The sequence below is a fragment of the Coptis chinensis genome, chromosome 2, assembly GCF_015680905.1.
Source record: "Coptis chinensis isolate HL-2020 chromosome 2, ASM1568090v1, whole genome shotgun sequence".
Taxonomy (NCBI): Eukaryota; Viridiplantae; Streptophyta; class Magnoliopsida; order Ranunculales; family Ranunculaceae; genus Coptis; species Coptis chinensis.
The window spans coordinates 99,796,187-99,818,480 of record NC_141457.1 but is presented as its reverse complement, the minus strand read 5'-3'; the positions used below and the strand labels follow the sequence as shown (position 1 = coordinate 99,818,480).

Sequence of the window (22,294 nt, the reverse complement as noted above, 5' to 3'; positions counted from 1 at the left end):
CCAGACCTGTTGGTTAAAGGAAAGGGGAGGTCTTGATTCCGGGACGGAGCTGTCTCAGTGACTCATGAAATGGCACTCAGTTCATAGAGTTATTAAAATTGGAGGTGCTACACCAATTGTACACGCACATTCTTCCCCAATTTCTAATACAATTTTAGCTAAAAACTACTGCTACAGTTGGACACTTGGAGCTGGTCTTTATGAGCATCCAAAACGTAACGAGCCCAAGCCTAATAAACATTGATGAGTTTTCATCAAGAAGCCCAAACTAAAAATAAATCCATCAATTGGCCAAAACTATTAATTAAACCTTATCCACCCACACGGATAAAACAAAATAACTTATTAATTTGAAAGCAAATAAACAAACCTCGACGTTAGATCCACGCTAAGTACCAAACCCTAGTTCATTTATAAACATTCACCCATTTTCAAAATTTCAAAACATAAAAAATGGGTGCATCCTCAAGTCGTGAAGGCTTAGAAATATCAGACTCAGAAACCGAGTCAGATTCCGAAGAACAACAAGAAGAAAATTACCAAGATGTCCAAGAAGAAGATTCCTACACTACTTGTTCACCATCTTCCCTCGCAGACATCGACGCAAAACTGAAATCATTAAAACTCAAATACTCCTCCTCATCATCATCCACTCAAAACCCACCTAATTTGAAAAACCCAGTCAAACTATACCTCCACATAGGTGGCAATACTCCAAAAGCCAAATGGATTACCTCAGAAAAACTTACCACTTACTCTTTTACCAAATCATCAAATTTCGACAACCAAGAATCTGATGATGAGGATGAGGATGAGGATGAGGATGAGGGGAGGATTTGAAATGGGTGTTGAAAGTGGGGATGAAAGTAAAAGCGAAAGTAGGGACTGAAATGCAATTAAAAATGTTTGGGGATCAAAGGAGAGTTGATTTCGTTAATAGGGGTGTTTGGGCTATGAAATTTTTTAGTGATCAAGAGTATAGGAGTTTCGTCTCGAGGTATCAAGATTGTTTGTTTGAGAATGTTTATGGTGTGGTTGCGAGTGAGGCAAATAAGGTTAAGGTTTATGGGAAGGATTTTATGAGTTGGGCGAAGCCAGAAAGTGGAGACGATTCGATTTGGGAAGATGCTGAAGATGGTTTAGGGTTTGGTACTCCCAAGACGCCTGGTTCCAGTTCGGGTATAGGTATGGGTATGGGGGGGGACTCCAAGTCGGGTTAATCAGGATTTGAGGGAGGAGTTTGAGGAAGTGGAGGATGAAGGTGGGATACAAAGTTTGGCTTTGGGAGCATTGGATAATAGTTTTTTAGTTAGTAATTCAGGAATACAAGTTGTGAGGAATTATAGTCATGGGTTACATGGGAAAGGTGTCCATGTGAAGTTTAACAGTAATGGGAGTTCTAGGTTTGGTGGTGGTGGTTCGAGTGTGGTGCATTCGACGCCCAAGAAGGCTCTTCTTATGAGAGCTGAAACTAATATGTTACTTATGAGTCCTGCCAATGATGGGAAGCCTCATGCTATGGGGCTTAATCAGCTAGATATTGAGACCGGTAAGATTGTTACAAATTGGAAGTTTGAGAAGGATGGAGCTGATATTACTATGAGAGATATAACAAATGATAGTAAAGGGGCTCAGTTAGATCCGTCAGAGTCGACATTTTTGGGGTTGGATGATAACCGCCTTTGTAGGTGGGATATGCGTGATAGGAAAGGGATGGTTCAGAATTTGGCATCTGCTAATACCCCTGTTTTGAATTGGACTCAAGGGCATCAGTTCTCTAGAGGAACAAACTTCCAGTGTTTTGCTAGTACTGGTGACGGTTCTATAGTTGTGGGTTCGATTGATGGGAAGATTCGTTTGTACTCGATAAATTCAATGAGGCAAGCAAAAACGGCTTTCCCAGGGCTTGGCTCGCCTATAACTCATGTGGATGTTACGTTTGATGGGAAGTGGATATTGGGCACAACTGACAATTACTTGATACTTATTTGTACTATATTCACCGATAAGGATGGGAGGAGCAAGACCGGGTTTGAAGGTAGAATGGGAAATAAGATTGCTGCTCCGAGATTGTTGAAGCTCACTCCATTGGATTCTCATTTGGCTGGAGCGAACAATAAGTTTCACGGTGGTCAGTTCTCATGGGTATGTATTCGTAACTCCTTACTGTTATTTCTTAGATAGATGGTCGATCCATGGTTGTGTTTCGTGCATGTTTTTTTTGTTCTCTTACTGTATCTAGTTTATTTAGGCAAGTGAGGTATATATTTGAGTTAAGAATTGGGTTGATACCGTTTTCAGGATTGTGAAGACCTACCCTTCTAGAGGTGCTAGGGGAGGCAAAATGTGCCAAAACTCAGGGCATACTTCATATTTGCAGATATTGTATCCAATCAATATTAGCAACATAAATGTGGAACTTAAGTCAAACATTTTCCATATAACGTGGAGTCGTGGACCTCAATGCATGTTTCTTTGTACTCAATTTGATGCCTTTACAACTCTTGTCATCCTATTTAAACCTTCAGCATGCATTGGGCGTTCCTATTTGTTTGCTTCCTGTTTACATTTGTACATGCTTGAGCTTTAACAATTTACTGAGGAGAATCAATTGTTGACAGTTGGTTTATGCACAAAAAGTTCCTCTAGACTCTTAAGGATTAACAGTGTATATAAACTTTAAGGACAATCATTCATATGTGAACTAAAGGATAAGAAGAATGGATATATGGATGAACAGTTTATAGATAGACAATAAATTTTTGTTAACCTAAGAAACATTCATTTTGAACAATTTGTAGCTAGATGAGAAGATATTATGGATAGAGTCTTGAGTAGGGTGGTTGGTTTATTTTTGGGTTGTTTTTATATTTCCGTTGTAATGGTAGGTTATCTCGACCTACGTTTTCTTTGATTAATACAATTTAATTTTTACCGAGCAAAAAAAAAAATTATTGTTGTATGAAAGTGACAGGAGGTATGCCCCAGCCTTATATGTGTTGACTTGAACTGGAAATTCTGCAGATAGAAACTTGGTAGTCTTCTTAGTGGAATTTCTACCAGAAAATGAGCCTATTAGTGTTAAACTTGGGTATTTGGTGGGCCATGCCTTCATTTTGGACTGGTACACCAAGTCCAGAGGGTCCTTAAAGAGAGGTGTCAAGAAGCATTCTCAGAATTGCCCATATATCAATCATTTAATCGTGTCCTGTTGAGATTTTCCATTAGTTGTTTAGCAGTTTGTATATTCCAATTATTATGTTCAGATTATTTGCTTGATAAATTATGCGATGATTATTATCCTGCAGTTTGATAAGCGGTTTGCATGATGTATACAAAGTTCTTCAGTATGGCACCTCAATTTTTTTTTTCTTCTCCTTTTTTTTCATGATGTATTGGAGGGTTGTGACTGGGTTTTTGAAAGCTTTTTGACCCTTCCTTGCTTCTGACCTTTATAGTTTCTTTATAAGTTTATATAGATGACAAAGAATGGGTTCTTTTTATATAACTAGTCCATGACTGATATTTAAGATTTAGATGAAGTTCAAATAGTTGACTGTGTTGCAACCTTTTTTTTTGTAGGTTACAGAAAATGGGAAGCAGGAGCGCCATCTGGTTGCAACAGTGGGCAAATTTAGTGTGATTTGGAACTTTCAGCAGGTGAAAAACAGCGCACATGAATGCTACCACAACCAGAATGGACTGAAGAGCTGTTACTGCTACAAGATTGTTCTGAAAGATGAATCAATTGTTGACAGTCGGTTCATGCACGAAAAGTTTGCAGTTACTGATTCTCCTGAGGCTCCACTGGTGGTTGCGACGCCAATGAAAGTCAGCTCCTTCAGCATATCAAATAGCAGAAGATGATCTATTGTTACCTTTCTTATATGTGTGTTTTAACTGGTTGTGTGTATTCAAGGCAGTTTGAAACCGAGCAAAAAAAAGAAAAAAGACAATTTGAAAGCTTCAGGTGTTAGGATTTACTTATTGTATTCTACTTTGTTGTTTATCAGATCCTCCAATGTTTAACGTGATGGTTCTTCTTATTGTATTCTTCTTTTGCTTTAACATAATTGGTTTCTGAAAATTCCGACTAGCAAGTTGCAACTCCAATGAAAATCAGCTCCTACAGCATTGTCAAATAGCAGACGATGATCTGTAAATTTCCTTTCTCAATTATATATTTTGATTGTTTGAACGCAGTTAAGACATTCTTGAAAATGCTAGAGTTTTGGACAGTTTGTACTACAGTTTTTTCTTGTTAATATCATCTGCCTTTTAAAGGATAGTAGCTTCTGCTTCTTTTCTTGTTTAATACCATCACACCATTGCTTGATATCTGTATTAAACAGGATTTGACGTGGTTCTTTCCTGCTCGTCTGGGTTCTTAGCCAAATTATGTTTTATACTATTAAGAAGAGGTATTGTTTCCTTCCATCTAGTTGGATGATTTTTTTCACTGCCTACTGAGCTCAGTCAAGTTGGCTACAACTAAACAGTCCCTTTGCCAGCTAGACATATTCATGTGCTGACAGCTTATGGATAGGATTATTTGAATTCTGAAGGTCGATGTTCACCTCTCAAATGCTGATAGGCGTAGTATTCTGTAGTTTTGCAAGTCTGATGATTCACTTTTCAATTTAGCTCAGCAAAAAGCATGTGAACTTGTGCTTGTAGAGTGTGAGATTTGTGTAATTTTGGTTTTTGAAAGTGCGATAGGATGGCTGTGGCATTGGGAAGTAAGGGATTCGTACTCCGGCCTTCATTTTCGTCCACACCATACGCTACCTTCTCTAGCAATTACAGAACTAAATTTTCACTCTTCAGCACCATCTCGCCTCTCAGAACATCACACACTCCACGTTCTTATCGAACCTTAGTCCGAGCACAGCGCGCTACCTGGCTTCCTGGGCTCGACCCACCTTCTTACCTAGATGGAACGTGAGTCTTCTTGTTTCAGTAGGTACTTAATTTGTGTGTAGAAATACTTATAGTAAAATTTGGGATATTCACAAATGTATGGGAAACAGAGAACTTAACACATGAGCGTCGTTTCTGAGTGTCCATTTCTCATAAGGTCTCTGAGACTCTGATTGCTGAAGTGACCTTTCTGTGAAAACGCAATCTTAGTTTGGCCTACTTTTGTTTAGTCTTCCAGGAGATTTTGGTTTTGATCCTCTGGGACTTGGAGAGGACCCGGAGAGCCTGAAGTGGTATGTACAGGCAGAGCTTGTACATGCACGATTCGCTATGGCTGGAGTAGCAGGAATTCTCTTGACTGATGTGAGTAGATTCAATATAAGGTTTTCTCTTGGCATTCTATATGTATGTCAATATGTTTATCTAGTTTCTTCATTACAGGGAAACATTTGTTTTCAACCGAAATCAGAAACAACCTAGGGGATTGCTTCTCGAAAGATAGTTCTAAAGTTATCACTTAAATGATTGTTGCAGGTACTTCGCGTCACAGGAATCAGCAACTTACCAGTGTGGTATGAAGCAGGTGCCATGAGATTTGGATTTGCTAGCACAAGGACTCTCTTCATAATCCAACTTCTTTTGATGGGGTATAATGTTATTATTTTCTCCATTTTTAACTCTGTTTTCTTGGCATAAATTTCTATCGTTCTCTCTCTTGAATGAACTTCTAGCAGTACCATATGCATAATCTTAATATATTATAGGAAACCTTATTCAATGATGACCGTGAGGCTAGTTTGGATGTTCTGTATGTGAATTCTTTATATGTACATATGTTCTTATGCACTTCACTGCTCACAACTTTATCGATGTTAAGCCAGTAGTATATGTTGACCTTAAAACCTACCATGAGAACCATTCAAAACAAACAAATCTATTGCAGTAAAATTCTTACAGAAATTTACCAATGTTTTGTTATCCTACCAATGATTTATGCTCACCTTACTGCACTTGCAGGTTCGTCGAAACAAAAAGGTACATGGATTTCACAAATCCTGGATCACAGGCAAAGGAGGGAAGCTTCTTTGGGCTGGAAGCTGCCTTAGAAGGCCTAGAACCTGGGTACTGTTTCATATATTAGACGATACATTACTCAATCGTAGAATTTAAGCCTGTTAGTTGTCGGCTTGCCGCTAGCTGATGATCAACTAACAACCTTCGTCTAACATCAACAGCTACCCTGGTGGTCCGTTGCTCAATCCCCTTGGTCTGGCCAAAGACATCAAAAGTGCCAATGAATGGAAACTCAAGGAGATAAAAAATGGTTTGACCAACTACCTTAAAAGGTTCCATTTTGTTTTTAGTTTATTGACGAGTCATATTTACAATAATGATTATTTCGTGACAGGACGTTTGGCTATGGTCGCAATGCTTGGTTTTTTCGTGCAAGCGTACGTAACTCATGCTGGTCCCGTTGATAACCTCTTAACACACCTCTCAGATCCGTGGCACAGGACTTTGATTCAGACACTTGCTGATTCTAGTTCTTGAATGCTACATATAGGATTACTGTCATGTAAAGTGTCAGTGCGAACTACTGTCCTATACATTTTAATGTTGCAGCTGGATTTCCACCATTTTTAATTTTTTGGTAGTGCTCAATTTGGTTTAAGATCAACGAAGTAGCATAATTATAGTTTTTGAATTTGTTCACAATTGTCCTATAAATTTGCATGAAAGCTTTATGATATTACTCAGTCGCAAATATGACTACCAGCCTCCAGATCCGCAGGGCTCTGGGCAAGGATGGAGTGATGGAAATCCCTGTTAAAGTTTAGTGCATCCTATTTGTATGTTGTTCTTATTTTAGTTATTATCATGGATTCATGGTCATGTCGTATGTGTCATTGTGTCCTTAGTTTATTCAGGAGTCATTTGTTTATGTTCAATTAGGTTATAGGCAGTTGTATAACTGCATGTGTCCACTACTCCATTACTGTTGTCATTGAGTCAGTTAGTTGTAGAGAACAACTACTCTATATTAGTGTTCTGTACTCTTTGAGATTTAATCTAAGTTATTGAATCTTTTGTTTTTCTATGAGTAACAAAGTGTTTGATTGTTAGTTGTAATTTTGAGAATCCCGCCAGTTGGCATATATATTTTTTTCTGGAGGATTACGCTTTACGATTATTCGACTAGTATATCCGTCAGTATCAGTATTGTGTTTTACCAGATAACAATATATATCAGCAAAACAATCCACATTTTTTCCCTCAATGTATATTATATATCAGTTGTTCCAAGATTAATTTTAAAGCAGGTGATGCTCAGTTAGTATTTCAAGTAAATATCTGTCATGTTTTATAACAAGTAGTTTGACCTCAAGCAGTAACTTGCCCTGTTTGCTTAAATTGTGAGCTAAATGAAACACTCATGGCCTACGATCGGACCTTTCTTCCAAAACAAGAAAAACCATGGATGCATTTTCATATGAATATATGATATTTGAAAACGAAGATGCATTCACATCGGATTTTGGTTGGGGACAGCTTGGGAAACTGAACATCCTAGCATGGCTGGTTTTAATCCGACAATTCTTAGAAAAACTTTTGTAGTAATACATTTTGCTAAGTACTGGTTCCTCCAAAAAGTGTTTGTTAGGACCTCCATGGATTTAGCATCTGATTGGATGAATTTCATAGTACCTCCGTGGATTGAGTAGTAATTGCATTGATCTCGTAGGACCTCCATGGATTTTGCATTATTAATTTCATTGTCCAAAAGGGAGTAAGTAAATACTGCATTTCTGAATTATGATTAGATCATAACTTACTAGATGCAATCAGGAAAATAAATAGGACATGAACATGGGTTCAAATTCTATTTTGTCCATTTATTGGTGGAGCAATATAAGGATTAAGGACGTGAACAACTGGGTCCAGAAGGCTGCGCAGGCCGGTTACATTACTAATCTAGGACGACTTAAGTTTACCAACCTTTGTTTATTCTTCAAATAAACCACTTCTGTATGTTTGTGGTTTGTACTTACATCTTTAATCCTCAAACGAAATTTGTCTCAATGACATTTTGGTCGAAGACAGATAATCTTTTTTGACTTGCTCTTCTGCTTGTTTCAATATGTTCATGTTATCTTCTTCACTGAGGTGCTAACGCGATTTCGAAGTTTATCTTACTGTGCTGTTTTGTACTCCCTTTTTCTCTCAGGGTTAACTAGTATTACCCCCTACTTGTGTGTACTTAGGGGAGACCCTAATTTCTCTTACTGCGCTTTTGAAATTTTATTTGTGTGTAGTGTGTACTTAGAGGGAGACCCTAATTTCCCCATCTAGTTGGGGGAAATCATAATTGGCTCATCTAGTAGGGGGTAATACTAGTTAACCCTTTCTCTTAAAATGTTGAAGCAGAGTTGGTTCCTTCAATTCGCTTTGCAGTGCTTTGGTTAAGTTCTTCAAAAACTAAAAAGTATGTTCCCAACTAATATTTTCAAGGGTTATATTGACATACCCCCACCAGTAGTTGCAATTAGGATTACCCTCCAAAATAACTGAAATTAGGATTTCTCTCTCAAATTGACGGTCAACTAATTTTTTCGTCCTTTGACCAGTCAAAACACATGAAAAAAAAACACGTGAAATGACATTAATACTCTTTTACTCACCTATATTTATTTATTTTCTTTTTATTATTCTACTAGGTATAACCCGTGCCTTCGGCACAGTTGTCTTTATGTTTTTTAGAAAAAGAAAGTTAATATATATAATTACTCAATATCATTTGTTTAATCTTCACGAAAAAAAAACATAAGACATGTCAACTTTAACATGTAATTGCAATTTTTGACTTAATTGAATAATTTTTAATTATATTAATATGAGCTCTTATGGTCAACACAGTACATATTTTTATATAGATACTTTAGTAGGATTTTTTTTCAATAAAAAAAATATAGCTAATTGTCAATGATGTTATTAGATTCAATTGATCTATAGCTTATTGGTATAGTTTTTTAAATCATGGAATATGCCTAGAAACTTGACAATGGTATATGTATTTTGCAAAATAGGCCTTTTCAATTAAATATATTACATACAAAGACACAATATATGGTTAAGGAACTGCTTAATGCTTACAATTTGCAAGCAACTTGTACAACTATGACTCCCACCAAATATCACCTACAATAAACTTCATCAAAGATGTTTCTACTCTTTGTACAGATAAAGTAAAAAACTTTGATAAAATAAAATACACAACAATACAGTATTAACGAAATATGCATTAAGTTAAACTCATGCAAGGTTCAATCACCCATAAGGTCAAGCTTCAGTGATGATCTTCCAAAAAATACCAACTCTTACTCGTACTTCTCAATTCATTTTGGGAGGTTCATCAATTTCCACAATCCACTTGTATTCGATGAACTATAAGGTTGGTGGTACCTTGTTGTCGAGCCAATGCAAACTAACACCTTATACTAATTTTTCTTAGGCATTCTTGATTGAGACGTGTGTTTGATGCAACTGGGTGGATACCCATTCCAATATATGCAATAGGTAAGTGTTGCAGTCCTGTGGAAAAAAATAATGTTAGACCTTAGGAGGCTAAATTTCTCATCTAGGATTATCGGGGAAAAAAAAGCAATTTAACATCACTTGACTTTAAGCTCGATCAAGTCGACTCAGCTTAGTGAAAATTCCACTATTTGAAAGTACTTATAAAAACTCATCTAGCCATCAACAATAGTGTTGTCTTTGTTCCTAGCCATCAACTTTGTCAAATCTCAAAAAGTCTGTAGTACAGTAATTGTTTTTTGTTCCTAGCTAGTTGATATGATTCGAAAATGGTATCGATTTCAAATACCATTAGAATTCTATAATGCATAGATTTTTTTTCCCGGCTTTCTTGAGAAGAGTCCTAGGGATTCTTATATTGTATTGTGAAAAAGAGATGCAAAAGTGTACATTTAGTCCCAAATTAGGTATGGGGATTGTGAAAACCTATTTACGCTACCTTCTGAAAATTTTGGTTCTACATGACACCACTCATGAATCCATTTAATCCAACAATGGAGGATGAGTAACGACAGCAACACAAAAATGAAATCCTTTCAACAAATTAGTTAGCATATACGATAAAAAAACACATTCATTCCATTTCAAAATCTATAAAGAAAAGAAAATGACCTTTATCTTGGAAACCACTATTGTGGAAGTCACGAACATACCTGTAAAAAAAAAGGAAAATAAAAAGTCTGACTTCAAATGGTGAAGATTGACTACAGTGAATACACACAAATCATTCCCAAGCCAAAAACTGGTTTTATAGATTATTAAGGAATATGAGGGGCAGTAGTACACTATCTCAAAAAAAATTAGAAGGGTGAAGCTATAACAACCCTATTATTTTAAATTAAATAAATATATATATATATATAGCAAGTATTTTATTTTGTTTATTAATATTATTTGGACAAGGACCTAATATCTACAATGTGGGCTAATGGGGTTTAATAATAATAATAATAATGAGATAAATGAAAAAAAGAGAAAAAAAAAATGGGATAACTGTAAAGAGTCGTGCATACAGGGAGTGGTTAGAGGAAATATAGGAAAAGATATATTTAAAAGAAGAAAAAAAAAATGCTTCAACTGGGGGGGGGTGGATGATATACTGACGTTGTTGCAAATATTCATCAAGTAGATGTGAATGCAATGTATGTAATAGTTTCGATAGACATCTCCCTCAGCTCTCAACATTTCATGAGAGGAAATTGGGAGTGCATGGATACCACTTAGCAAGCCCTGATAACTGATGGAAGTCATATTTGGTCCTGCTAAAGAGTTGACAGATCTGACGGGTATGGATAATGAATACATCTCCTTGCACCAAGTTCATCACCTTGTACATTATGCGAGCTAAACACTGATGTGTTGGATTGAGTTTCGTAAACTATTGGGAACTGGTGGGTGTTATTGTGTTAGTAAGTTAGTGCATGCTAGCGTCCATGTGCGTTCTTGATCATTTGGACATTCCGGTTCAACGTAAATTACTTGGTTATATTGATCATCATGGTTCTGATTTTCCAAACTGGCTGCACCCAATGGACCGTAGTAAGTTATTCTCTTGTCACTTTTATTTATTGTTGCCTATAATTGGTCTGCGTTAGCATATATGTGCATGTTTGTCTTCTTCTTTTTGGTGTGAGAAATCATCACGGTTGGTCAGATCAGTTTGCCAAGGTGTGACTATCTAACATTAAATATCGATTTGATCGGAATGCCCCAAAGTTTTCAGAGTCTGGTAATTGGTTACTGAAAATTATAAAGTGAGGTCTAAGGTATCGTTATCATGCTGTGCTATTTTCGCTCCCGCGTACTTTTCTAAACACGTCTTGCCGTCTTGGTTTGTTTCTGACTTAAAAGAAAATCTAATTAAAGCACAGAAAATTCCAATAAGGTAACAAGAAAATGAAAAGTTAATTAGTCTTACACTCTGACTCATCAATTACTGTTTTAAAAATGAAAAAAATAATAATAATAATAAAAAGAAATGAGACGTACTGTTTGTTTGCTCTGTCTTACTCCTAAATGACGCTACTCATAAACCGTTTTGTGCTGTCTTTTCTTTCTACCTAGATGGAGATCGTTCCGTAATTGGATGTCTCTCCAATTTAAACCATAAGGTCCTGACACATTGAAGTATGACATATTAAAACTTTAGACATATCCAACGGTTAGATTTCTGTCAAGACGCGCATAAGCGTGACAGGTCTTGGTGTTTCTACACCAGAAAAACTGCACTGCGCAGTCTTTTGTTTCTGCTTAGATGGTGACCTCCGTATTCGGATTTGTATGAAATTTAATCCATAGTTTCCTGACACATTGTAGTCTTTCATATTAGATTTTTAGATTTATCCAACAGTTTGATATCTGTCGAGGCTTCCATTACACTACACCAGATTTTTTAAAAAAAAAAGCAAAGCTACCGACACTTTTGTTTTGTCTTTTTGTGAGTACGCCCACCACGTGTCGTTGAACTCCCCTAAGCGTCGGATCACATTATCACAACCCATAGAAAATAACCTGTTTCGTTCTCTCTAACCTATTTTTCACTCTCAAAATAAGAAAAATCACTCTCAAAATCCACTCTCAAAATCTTCATAATATTTGATCGATCCTCAAATCGCTATCTTCAGCAAATCTACAATCTCTTCAGGTAATTTCAATTATTTCTTTATCAAATCTACAATCTCTTTATCAGATCTAAGCGATTTCGTTTAGATTTTAACGCTTTTAAAGATTAATTCATATAATCTTTAAACATGTAATCGATTCAAATTAGTTAAACAGAGTAATATTGTAATCAGGTTCGAAATTAGTGCTTTAATTAGTGATTCATATTCTGTTTAATTAGTAATCAGGTTCCATCATATTGAAAAAGAGATCGAAAGATCTGTAATTTTTTTAACTTATTATTAGTCCTTTTCATTCTGAGTGCATTGCTTATTACCATTGTGAATATTGATTGTGGAAAAACAAGAGTCAATGATGATAAATCCAAGGCTTGTTTCTCAGAAACATTCGTAGTTGCCGACTAAGAGCTTTCACCTTTCGCCGGGCTTGAGAGTTAATGCTGCTTTATTCCTTCCTTGATTGTCTGAGACTTTATTGTGTTAGTATTGTTTAGTTCGTTAAAAAAGTATGATGGAAGTGATGAGCCTTTCCCCAGCTTATCGACAATGATTATACTATGCGTTTATATTTCTCTTTTTAGAGATCTATCAAGCTAGGACTCTGATCCATCAATTATGATTTTACTGTAATTGGAATTGTATATGGTATTGGTTAGCTTAGGAATTAGTATTTGTGTAGACAATGGTGGTGATGATTAGTGTCATGTATTGATTAATGTACAACATTTGTTACTTGTTAGTGTAATTTTTTATATTACATGTGAAATGTAGGAATCGTCTAGAATAATGTTTAATATTGACATAGATTGTTTTTGGTAAATGGAAATTAGTGATTCGAAATTACTTTGATTGTTTTTTTTTCCCAGCAAAAATTTTGGCCAAAGATTGTACTGGACATTTGGAATCATAATGAAATTAATTTTGACAATGTAAAGTACCTGAAGTTGAGCAAATGGGGTAAGAAAACAAAAGGCGATATTGGTGCAGTGGCTAAGTTGTTAGAGAGCTTCCCTAATCTAGAAACTCTTGCCTTTGACAAGACATTATTCTACTATAACTTTCATTACATGGAATAAGTATGGTACCATATGGCATGATATACTAATTCCTAAAGCCATTATTGGTGTCATTGATTTCAATGATGTTCGACGAAATGAACAACTGATTTATGTTCTTATTTGTATTGTTCTTATGTATGATCTAGCCAGTCGGCGCGCCTACATAGCTTCTTTAATTGGCTGAAAATTGTCACGTAAAATTGGTTTTGTTCTTGTTCTCGGTTAAATATGTAAATCTTGCATATTGAACTAATTCACGCATAACTTGGATCTTAGGAGGTCATGAACAACTTGGATTTGTTTTTTTCGCTTTTTCTGCCAAAGATTTGGCGGCGAACTAGAAATGGAACTCTTCAACCAGATCCATGTAAAACTCACAATGTAAAGTACCGAAGTTCAAAGAATTTGCATATGAGAATGAAATGTGATATTAGCGGAGTGGCGAAGTTATTAAAGAGCTTTCATTATTTAGGCATTCTTAGCTCCGGACAGACATGGACTAAGGTAATTATAAAAGGGCGTTTTTTGATTTGTCACAAATTAGTAATCCATGGAGCACCATTTCCTCATTTGTGACAAACTAGGAAATTTTCAAGAATTACTATTTCTCAGAGCTTAGTCTTCTTTCCTAATGAAGAGGCCATTAGATATCTTTGCTGGAAAACGAATGAAAATTGATCGGGTTAATGATAAATGAATGAAAATCCTTATCCTTTACCAGCAAAGATTTCCACCATAATCAAGTCTCAATGACACGAGACTTGACGGGTTTGAGTCATGTTTTTCTAGGTCAGTTGTCTAGTTATGTTCTCTAGTACTCACTCTGTCTGGAATATTTCTATTGTTTGTTTTCCATGAGAAACCCAACTACTCACAATACACTATTGTTTGAGGAATCAATAATGTATTGTATGGAGCATTTGCTAATTCCAGATATGTACTTCTTATGTCTGAAATCTTAGTGACTTGATTTGTCGCATGCTGATTTGGTTTTTTATATCAGCTTGTCTGAGGCAGCATTTGGCAGTGTTATTGAAGCGTCTGTTACTTTATATTTGTTCCATGCGCTACAATTTGCATTCTAAGTTTTGGATTGCGTATCTGGGGCCTTTGTATGCTTTTGTATTGGCAGTGTATTAGGTGTTAATATTGTTTTCTGTTCGTATGTTCGGCACTGCTTGTGTATGTATAATTCTTGACGAGTTCTGGTAAGTCGGGTGTGGCTTAACTAATAAAGTTCTTCTTAGTTAAATCTAATTGCATGTATGTTATGGATGATATACTTAAATCTGATTGCATGTATGGCATTATTTGCAGGTTAAGTATAGTGCTTTTCTTCCAGCTGTGTTGGGGTTTCTGCTAAGTGTGTATTTGTTGAAATCCATAGGATCGGATATGTCGGGACAGGAGAGCACAGAGGTACTTTCTTTTAAATACGTAAAATTTCAGTTTGATCGGTCATGGTATCCATGGAACTTCATGGCATGCACCCCTAACCGTTGCAAATGTGAGCCCTATATAAACCTCTGTCCAACCTCCAACCTTCAGTAAAACCACAAACAACTATTACAATATATATATATATATATATATATATATATATATATATATAGGGGAGGGATAGAGGCACATTCTTATGTGCACATTCTAGCCACATTTTTCACATACAAATGAATTAAGACCTAGTTTTTGTGGAGATGATTTCCCCACCATGAAGATCATTCTCAATATGTCTAACCATGTAAAACTTAGTGTTCAAGCTTTTCATCTATCCAAAAATTTTGTGAGCATGTTCTAAGGTTAGATTTCTTTAAATGAGCTGAATTTTTGTGAGCATGTTCTCCATGGTGGGGAAAGTCCACGAACATTAATTTACAATGTGGCTAGAATGTGGCTACAATATCCCTATATATATATATATATATATATATATATATATATATATATATATATATATATATATATATATATATATATATAATTAATGTTAAGCAAAAACATATATAACTTGATAATGTTGGTGATACTTTTTATATAATTTGTTCAGGATAGGAAAACAATGTCTAACAATATCGAAAATCACTAACCTGTTTCTTAAAGTTATTTTACAGAATATGATAACTCTTATCTATATATATACTGATATCATATTCTTGATATCTTAGCTAAGAAAAAAAAAAGTTTCAATCATAAGCTAAAAAGAAGCCACCCTCATCTTGCCGTCCTATTATAGTAAATCTCAAAGATATTTTTCTCACAAGGATCATATCCCACGAATATTGCCCGATAATCTGGAGAAAGAAAATGTACGTAATATTTAGCACCATGAAATTTTTGTAAAGTATCCGAGTGTAAGTGTGCATAAATATTCTTATATAAGTGAAGTGGATTACTTGATCTAAACTTATATAATTTAGATACCGGTTCTTTAAAGATAGAGATCTGGCTTTGCCAAAAAGTAGGGGAATCAATGGGGAGGTAGAGATGCAGTGGGGTCCATGATCATGAGTAGATCTAGGGGAAGTAGGAACATTGCTAGCGGTGGAAGAACTTAATCAACCGATGGTACTTCGTGAAGTGGAAGAGAATCGCCAGCTTAACCGAGGGGTTGATTAGGAGCATCATCAGCAGTGGATTATTTGGAGTTACAGGAGGAGGTATCTGGTCTTCTGTGGGAGAAGTGACACCTTGTTCTGATTTTGCTTCTGCTATCCAAACTCTTTCACTATCTAGTAGAGGAGAATCTTCAAGATTTGGACAATTATGAATCTCCAAATAGTTGGTCTGGGAAATGCTCCTTGAGTTCTGGCCATTTCACAGTTAACTTGTGTAGAAACTTCAAGCGGAACATTATGAGATTGATACTGGTCAATCTCAGAATCTCGCAAAGTCGTCGGTTGTATCTTTGTTGCATTCGCATGCAGTATGTACAACATTCCCTTGTAGTCCACTGGGGGTCTCAAAGGAGGCTCTGAACCAGTTGATACCAAACAAGCTGTGGTCACCATCACTAAGATCTTGCTGGAGACAAGAGAAGAAGTGGCAGGTCAGCAATCACATAGAAGGATCATTGCAGATTCATCAGCGACGTCAAATGTATGATTTGAATGTGAGACATTGTGTCTAGGGGCTTGAGCTAATTTAGGAGATAACTAAATCGTGGTTTTGTCTTTGTTAACTTATTGCTTGTAGGCAAGGGATCCAACACGCTCACAATCACATAGTGATTCTTCTAGAGGGATGGAATTATGTGAATTGATCGATTAACATGCATCGAGAAGTTGTTGCCAAGGGAAGGGCAACAAGAGCAAATATCATTCTTGATGCAACTCTGGATACCCCAATGGACATTTACAACGTCCGTGTATGTCTTGTCATTGACCGCATTGACCGCTCATTTGGATCCAAAAGAACATTCGGGGAGCTACACCTTCCTACAGCAGTTAAATGGCCGAAGGATTTTACTCGTTTTCTTTAGGTACGGTATTCTATTTGTCTGTGTTATCATTTCTTTACTTCTTGTCTTTATTTCTTGTGTTTGTGTGTGTATGACTTGTCTTTATTTCTTGTGATTTTAGGATAAGTGTGATTTTCAGCCAAGTATATATACTGCTTAGAATGACTAGTTATGGCCAAGTATATATACTGCTTCTAGTTTAGCTTGTTTTTTTTTAAGCTGAATATAATAACATACAGTTTTTATGGTACGGAAGAGTTGTTGCACATGCATGATTCATTGCCCAATACCAACTATTGTATCTTATCAGAGGTCAAAGGATGCTTGTGCCTCATCAGTGTCTCTGATGTTTATATATACTGCTTCTAGTTTAGCTTGTTTTTTTTTAAGCTGAATATAATAACATACAGTTTTTATGGTACGGAAGAGTTGTTGCACATGCATGATTCATTGCCCAATACCAACTATTGTATCTTATCAGAGGTCAAAGGATGCTTGTGCCTCATCAGTGTCTCTGATGTTGAACTGGATATATGGTGTAAACAAAATGGAGAGGTAAATAGCTCTAGCAAGCATTTTAAGACCATCTCAAACTGAATACAGCAAGGAGGTTAAGTAGAAATCCCTCCCAAACATTTTTGCAAGCTTATAGTCCCCATTAGTATGGAAATGCTGTGGGACATCTCCTTCTCCCATCCATACTAGACCTCCTCCAGCCACAGCTGTGTAGCCCAACTTGGCAGTCGGAGACCTCAAGAAGGGATACCAGTAGACAACATCAAAAACTTTTCCTCTTTTTTCTAAACCTCTTTTTTTTTAGTTTGTTGTTTGTTATGTGCTCATATTCGTAAAAGTATATCAAATTCCATAATTTCGTTGGTAAGTTAGTTCTATTAGGCACACGCAGATTGCAGAAGAAGTTGGACTTAGAAGCTTCAGCTGTCGCAACCAACTGGAAGGATCATAATATCATATCCTTGCGTCAATCAGTTATAGGCCAGGACTATCCAACTAATCCAAGTGTGGCGGCCATGTATTGAAATTTAGTTTAAGATTTTGTGCTGAAGTAATAGAATTAAGGTTCCTGAGATTGCGAGAAAAGACAGCTCTGGATGGATAGGCGTGTCGAGAGGGATATAGTTCACTCGGCCCTGACCTTCAGTAGTTCAATATTCATGGACAGCGGAGGGATATAGTTTGCTAATTTGCATGCTCGTGAGAGTTGTTGCATGTAAACTGTTTTGATTCTTATGGACTTTTTGGTTCAGTGGAAAATTTTATTGGATGAAAATTGTGATAGGACTTAAGTCTTACTAGAATATTGTTTTGCTCGTATCCAATGATCACATGTTTGTTTGTTTTGGTTTATTCTTTCTGTATGCTTTGAGATGAGGGGAAATTTGCTATAGGATATCTCTTTTGGACTTTTGATATATGTGAAATTGTAGAAGTCTGTACCTTTAATCTGTTGGTAGGAGTTTAGGATTAAATCGGTATGAAAAGTGATATTCTATTGGGAAGACAAGCTGTTACCAGAAGAGTTACTGTTATGCAGTGATAATTGGTTATAGAGCGAAATTGTATTGCATCAAATCACTTTGTCTTGTAGTATTAGGCAGGTTTTCATGGCATTGTGTTGTCCTTTTTTCTTATTTCAATTAATCGACTCTTTTTATGTAATCCGATATTTTCAAGTATGTTTGTACTCCTTTGGTGGGATAGTGGGGTTCATGTTAGACCTACTAAAAATGAAATATGACCATGATTACTGGGATACTTTATCCTTCTTTTGGACAAGGTTGTTTCTGTTTTAACCATTGGCCTGCTGCTTTAAGTTATTTGTTTTGTTTGTTGTGATAGAGAATATGATAATGATTCGAAATTTTAAAAAGTACTAGAATATGGGGGGTTGAGGTTGGTTTGTATCTGTCATGTTTTGTATGTTGATAGTATTTGTTGTCACTAGTGTTTTGTTCTTTCAGTCTCAGGCATTTAAAGAGTTCTGTTTTTAAAGAAACATCTTATTATCTGTTTCAGGTTCTACTGAGTTTCCATTAATGAATACACAACAAGAGGCGGGAAGTCGAGGATGGAGAATTCTATCAAGATCTGATGTATCTTAAAAGCAATTGGCACTAGAAGAATACACTATTTTCTGTTTTGTTTCTATGGATGGATATCCTGAACTTTTTAGGAACTTAGTACCATTTAACGACTAAATGTTTTGGTTGAGTTTTCTGTTTTGAGTTTAGGGTTGTAAAAGTACTAAAAAGTAGGAGCTGAGTAACTTCTTGATGGGAACCTTTAACTGTTGCTATTAGGCTGAGTCGCTGAGTAGGCTATAAAATTGTTTCTATTAGCCATTTGATGATGGATGAGAAGTGGGCTTTGTCTATTACTGCACACTTCAAAAGGCACAAGTATCTGTTTATTACTGATGCTATTAATGCTACAGAACTGTAGGGGCATTTTTTGGCCCTGATTCGGCCTTTTTTAAAAAATAAATGAAAAAAAAAAGACACTTGTGAAGTGTTGTAGAAAAAAAAAGACTGCAAAAAAAACGGGTCACCATACAACACCCAAAAGTGTCTTTTTTTTTGGAAAAACGACATCCAAAAGTGTCTTTTTTCAACAGATATGGTGTAGTGTTAGTGAGACTGGTCATAGTAGAAACTACACCAAAAACTGATGGGTGCAGTCCTTTGTTTCTGCATAGATGGAGGTCAACCTATTATCGGATTGACCTCAAATTTAAATCCGTAGATTCTTGATATCTAGTTAAATGACATATACAAATTTTAAGCAGATCCAATGGTGGGTTGTTTGTCAAGGCACGGATTAACAAGGTTGTTCGAATTAGCTAAAGTTTAAAATGGATATAGTTGGGTGGTTACGTGATGGCATTAGATGGTCAGTGGTTATTATACTTTCGATATATTCTTACTATTGTGGAAATATTGGTGTGGAATGAAAAGATATCTATATGTTTTCTTTTATCGTGATTATTAAAATATTTGGAGAATTGGTTAAGAACTACAAAGGCTTGATTCCAATCCTGAAAGATTTGGATACGTAGGCAGCTTTGAACAAAAGTGCAGTCACTATATCTATAATGTATATATTAGTTTGTGTGATAACTATGTGATTGTGTTAGAAATTACTGTTGTTTTTTATATCTATAATGTATATATTAGTTTGTGTGATAACTATGTGATTGTGTTAGAAATTACTGTTGTTTTGAGACTACATAAATATATATGTGTGAGATAGAAGTTGTATATGAATATAGACTTTAGTATATGTGGATCTGTTTTAGACATTAGTGTGTGTGGACTTGAATTTGGGCTAATGAACTATTTGTCTACGATATTATGTATATGAGTGTGGTTATGTAAATTATATTTGTTTGATTATAAGTCTATTTACATTCAATGATATTTAAGTGCTTGATTTGCCTTGACGGGCGAAAATGACTCTCTGCATGTGTAGTCTGTTTTGACATGAGTACTGCTAGTATAATTATAAGCGATAATAATATTTTAATGTGTCGCCCATATCTTTAGAACTCTCCACGCCTCAGGATTTGGTAATGAGATATTATGACTTGTGATGTCATATAGTTTGGACTGCCCTAGAGATGAACTAAAGTATTCGCCTTGCGGGTTGGTCGTATTCCTTGAATATACGGGAATGTAGGTTTGGGTATTCCTTGAATGTAGCGGGAATGACTCACGGCATTCATTGAATGTGCTATGAATGGGTCGTTAGTGTTATGATGGGTATTCCTTGAATGTGGCGGGAATGACCCAAGGTATTCATTGAATGTGCCATGAATGACCTGATATTTTGTTATGCCCAAAGGAGGCTTTATGATTATGTGTATGGAAAGCCCAAAGATGGCGCGGCTGTGGCTCACAAGTTACGAGTTTACAAGATAAAAGTATGTTTCCTGGAGGCGATATCCCGCTTGGGACATATGTCTTGTAGTGGTACTCGGTGTGAGTGAGGCACACGGATATGTGTGATTTGGCAAATGTGTGTAGTGAAAATCGTAGAGTAGGAACTAAAGGTTGGACTGTGTCTTTGAATAAATGAGTCAACAAGATAATTAATAAGAAAAGGGAAAATATTGATTTTATGTGTGATGGAGTTATTGCATATGATGTATATGATTTCTTATGAGAAATATATACGTGGTTTGTATGAGTTGATACTTACAAGGGATGAATGTACTCCTTGGTTGTGACTTTTCCTCGTTCTCATAAGTAGACGAGTGGTTTTTAAGTAAAAATATATGAATTGTGTGATGTTATGGATGTGCAGTGTGACTGTGAATAATATTAGTAAATGATTGTGATATCTATATGACTGCGAAATGATTATAACTTGATATGTCATTACGAAAATATTAATGACTTGTGATAGTCTGAGATCTATGGTTATGCACGCAGAAAACTTTATGACGTAATGATGTCATATGAATGATTACCCTTGATATAGGTATTATGATAAGTGGTATTCCTCAAGTATGCGGGATGAACCAGGTTATAACAGTTAGACTTAAATGTCTTAAATGAAGTCTGGTTATAAATGGAAATTTGACTGGCTGAGATAAATCATTTATTGTGATGTCTAACTCTGTTTTGCAGGAGGGTAGGATCTATTAATCTTTTCTGCAGGGACGTAAATATCCTACCCTAAGACGACGTGTTGGCTTAAAAGTAAGGTGTATCAAATTTATATTTAATTAGGTTATCATATGTGCATTTAATAAGTGGAATATAAGTGGTATTTATGTTGTGAGTTATTTTGAAAAGTGGGAATGATGAGTACCGTTATATGAGATTCTTGGAATTGTATATTGGAGGTGAAATCTTACTTGGAAAGAAACTACATGCCATTTTGAGAAAATGGAACTAACTTGTCTTCCAAGTTAAAATTATTAAAAAAATTATTTGTGTTTAGTAATAGGTTATTAGGGTTTAGTTTCATCCTGGGTTTCCAAAATATGGAATAGGGTGTGAAAATTCTCTATTTTATATTTTTGGAAATTTGGGGTGTGACAGAAGCCTTATAGATTATTAAGGAATTTTCGCATTGATTGTAGTATAATTTCTTGGGTTTTCTAAAAAATTTGGGGGACAGCTGCCTCCCTCTACCCCCCGTCTCTATCCTTGCTTGCCAGAAAAGAACTGACCACATGTGTGGAAGGTCCAATGTAATAAGAACATGTTTTGCAAATGGAATCAGTAAGGCACTAAGCCACCAAGGTCATTTACCAATTCAGCACACACCAAAAATCATAACAACTTTCGTTTGTTATTTTCAAGTAGGTTGCGTACTAAAAATGTATGGTATCAAACAGATAAGACAAATTAAATAAACAAAGCATATACTCTCAACCATATTAACAACCAAACTATCAAAGTAAAATAGCAAATATTTCTATTGGTAAACCATTATTTCTGCATATTTCCAATCACATAAGCTTACAAAAAGTTACTCCTTTTAGCTTCACATAAATCATAAACCAAGGTACAAACAACAGATTGGAAATTATTGGTATGAGGCTATGAGCAATATTAGGATCAATCGGATATCAAACTAAAAAAATTATACACTTTTAAACCTCTGGAAATTCTGAA

General features: G+C 35.7%; 2 protein-coding genes, 1 long non-coding RNA gene and 2 other non-coding genes across 5 annotated transcripts; all 5 read left to right on the top strand.

Annotated features, from left to right (window-relative positions):
• The first annotated feature begins 353 nt into the window (after positions 1-353).
• Positions 354-4,087, top strand: LOC147519580 (protein CYPRO4-like). Its single transcript, XM_086591161.1, is given in 4 exon segments — positions 354-831; positions 834-1,202; positions 1,204-2,145; positions 3,583-4,087. Coding segments are annotated over 4 exon segments (1,974 nt in total). The 5' UTR covers positions 354-453; the 3' UTR covers positions 3,868-4,087.
• A 451-nt stretch (positions 4,088-4,538) lies between these two features.
• On the top strand, positions 4,539-6,670 carry LHCA5 (photosystem I light harvesting complex protein 5). Its single transcript, XM_086591162.1, has 6 exons — positions 4,539-4,941; positions 5,151-5,283; positions 5,455-5,567; positions 5,938-6,042; positions 6,156-6,244; positions 6,329-6,670. Exons 1-6 carry the CDS (start codon positions 4,721-4,723, stop codon positions 6,469-6,471), a joined length of 804 nt encoding a protein of 267 aa, XP_086447288.1. The 5' UTR covers positions 4,539-4,720; the 3' UTR covers positions 6,472-6,670.
• Positions 6,671-12,481: 5,811 nt separating this feature from the next.
• Positions 12,482-12,606, top strand: LOC147519578 (small nucleolar RNA SNORD14). The gene has a single exon (XR_015214708.1). It is a non-coding gene; the product is annotated as a small nucleolar RNA SNORD14 (small nucleolar RNA).
• A 39-nt stretch (positions 12,607-12,645) lies between these two features.
• Positions 12,646-12,744, top strand: LOC147519577 (small nucleolar RNA Z103). The gene has a single exon (XR_015214552.1). It is a non-coding gene; the product is annotated as a small nucleolar RNA Z103 (small nucleolar RNA).
• Positions 12,745-17,210: 4,466 nt separating this feature from the next.
• Positions 17,211-19,030, top strand: LOC147519576 (uncharacterized). The gene is made up of 2 exons (XR_015214252.1): positions 17,211-17,880; positions 18,687-19,030. It is a non-coding gene; the product is annotated as an uncharacterized LOC147519576 (long non-coding RNA).
• Positions 19,031-22,294: the final 3,264 nt, after the last annotated feature.

Bases quoted from the DNA above. Each gene is read 5' to 3' on its own strand.
- LHCA5 (XM_086591162.1), top strand. From the start codon at position 4,721: ATGGCTGTGGCATTGGGAAGTAAGGGATTCGTACTCCGGCCTTCATTT. The intron at 5,568-5,937 runs GTATAATGTTAT...CTGCACTTGCAG, and splicing joins ATCCAACTTCTTTTGATGGG to GTTCGTCGAAACAAAAAGGT. The intron at 6,043-6,155 runs GTACTGTTTCAT...TAACATCAACAG, and splicing joins TTAGAAGGCCTAGAACCTGG to CTACCCTGGTGGTCCGTTGC.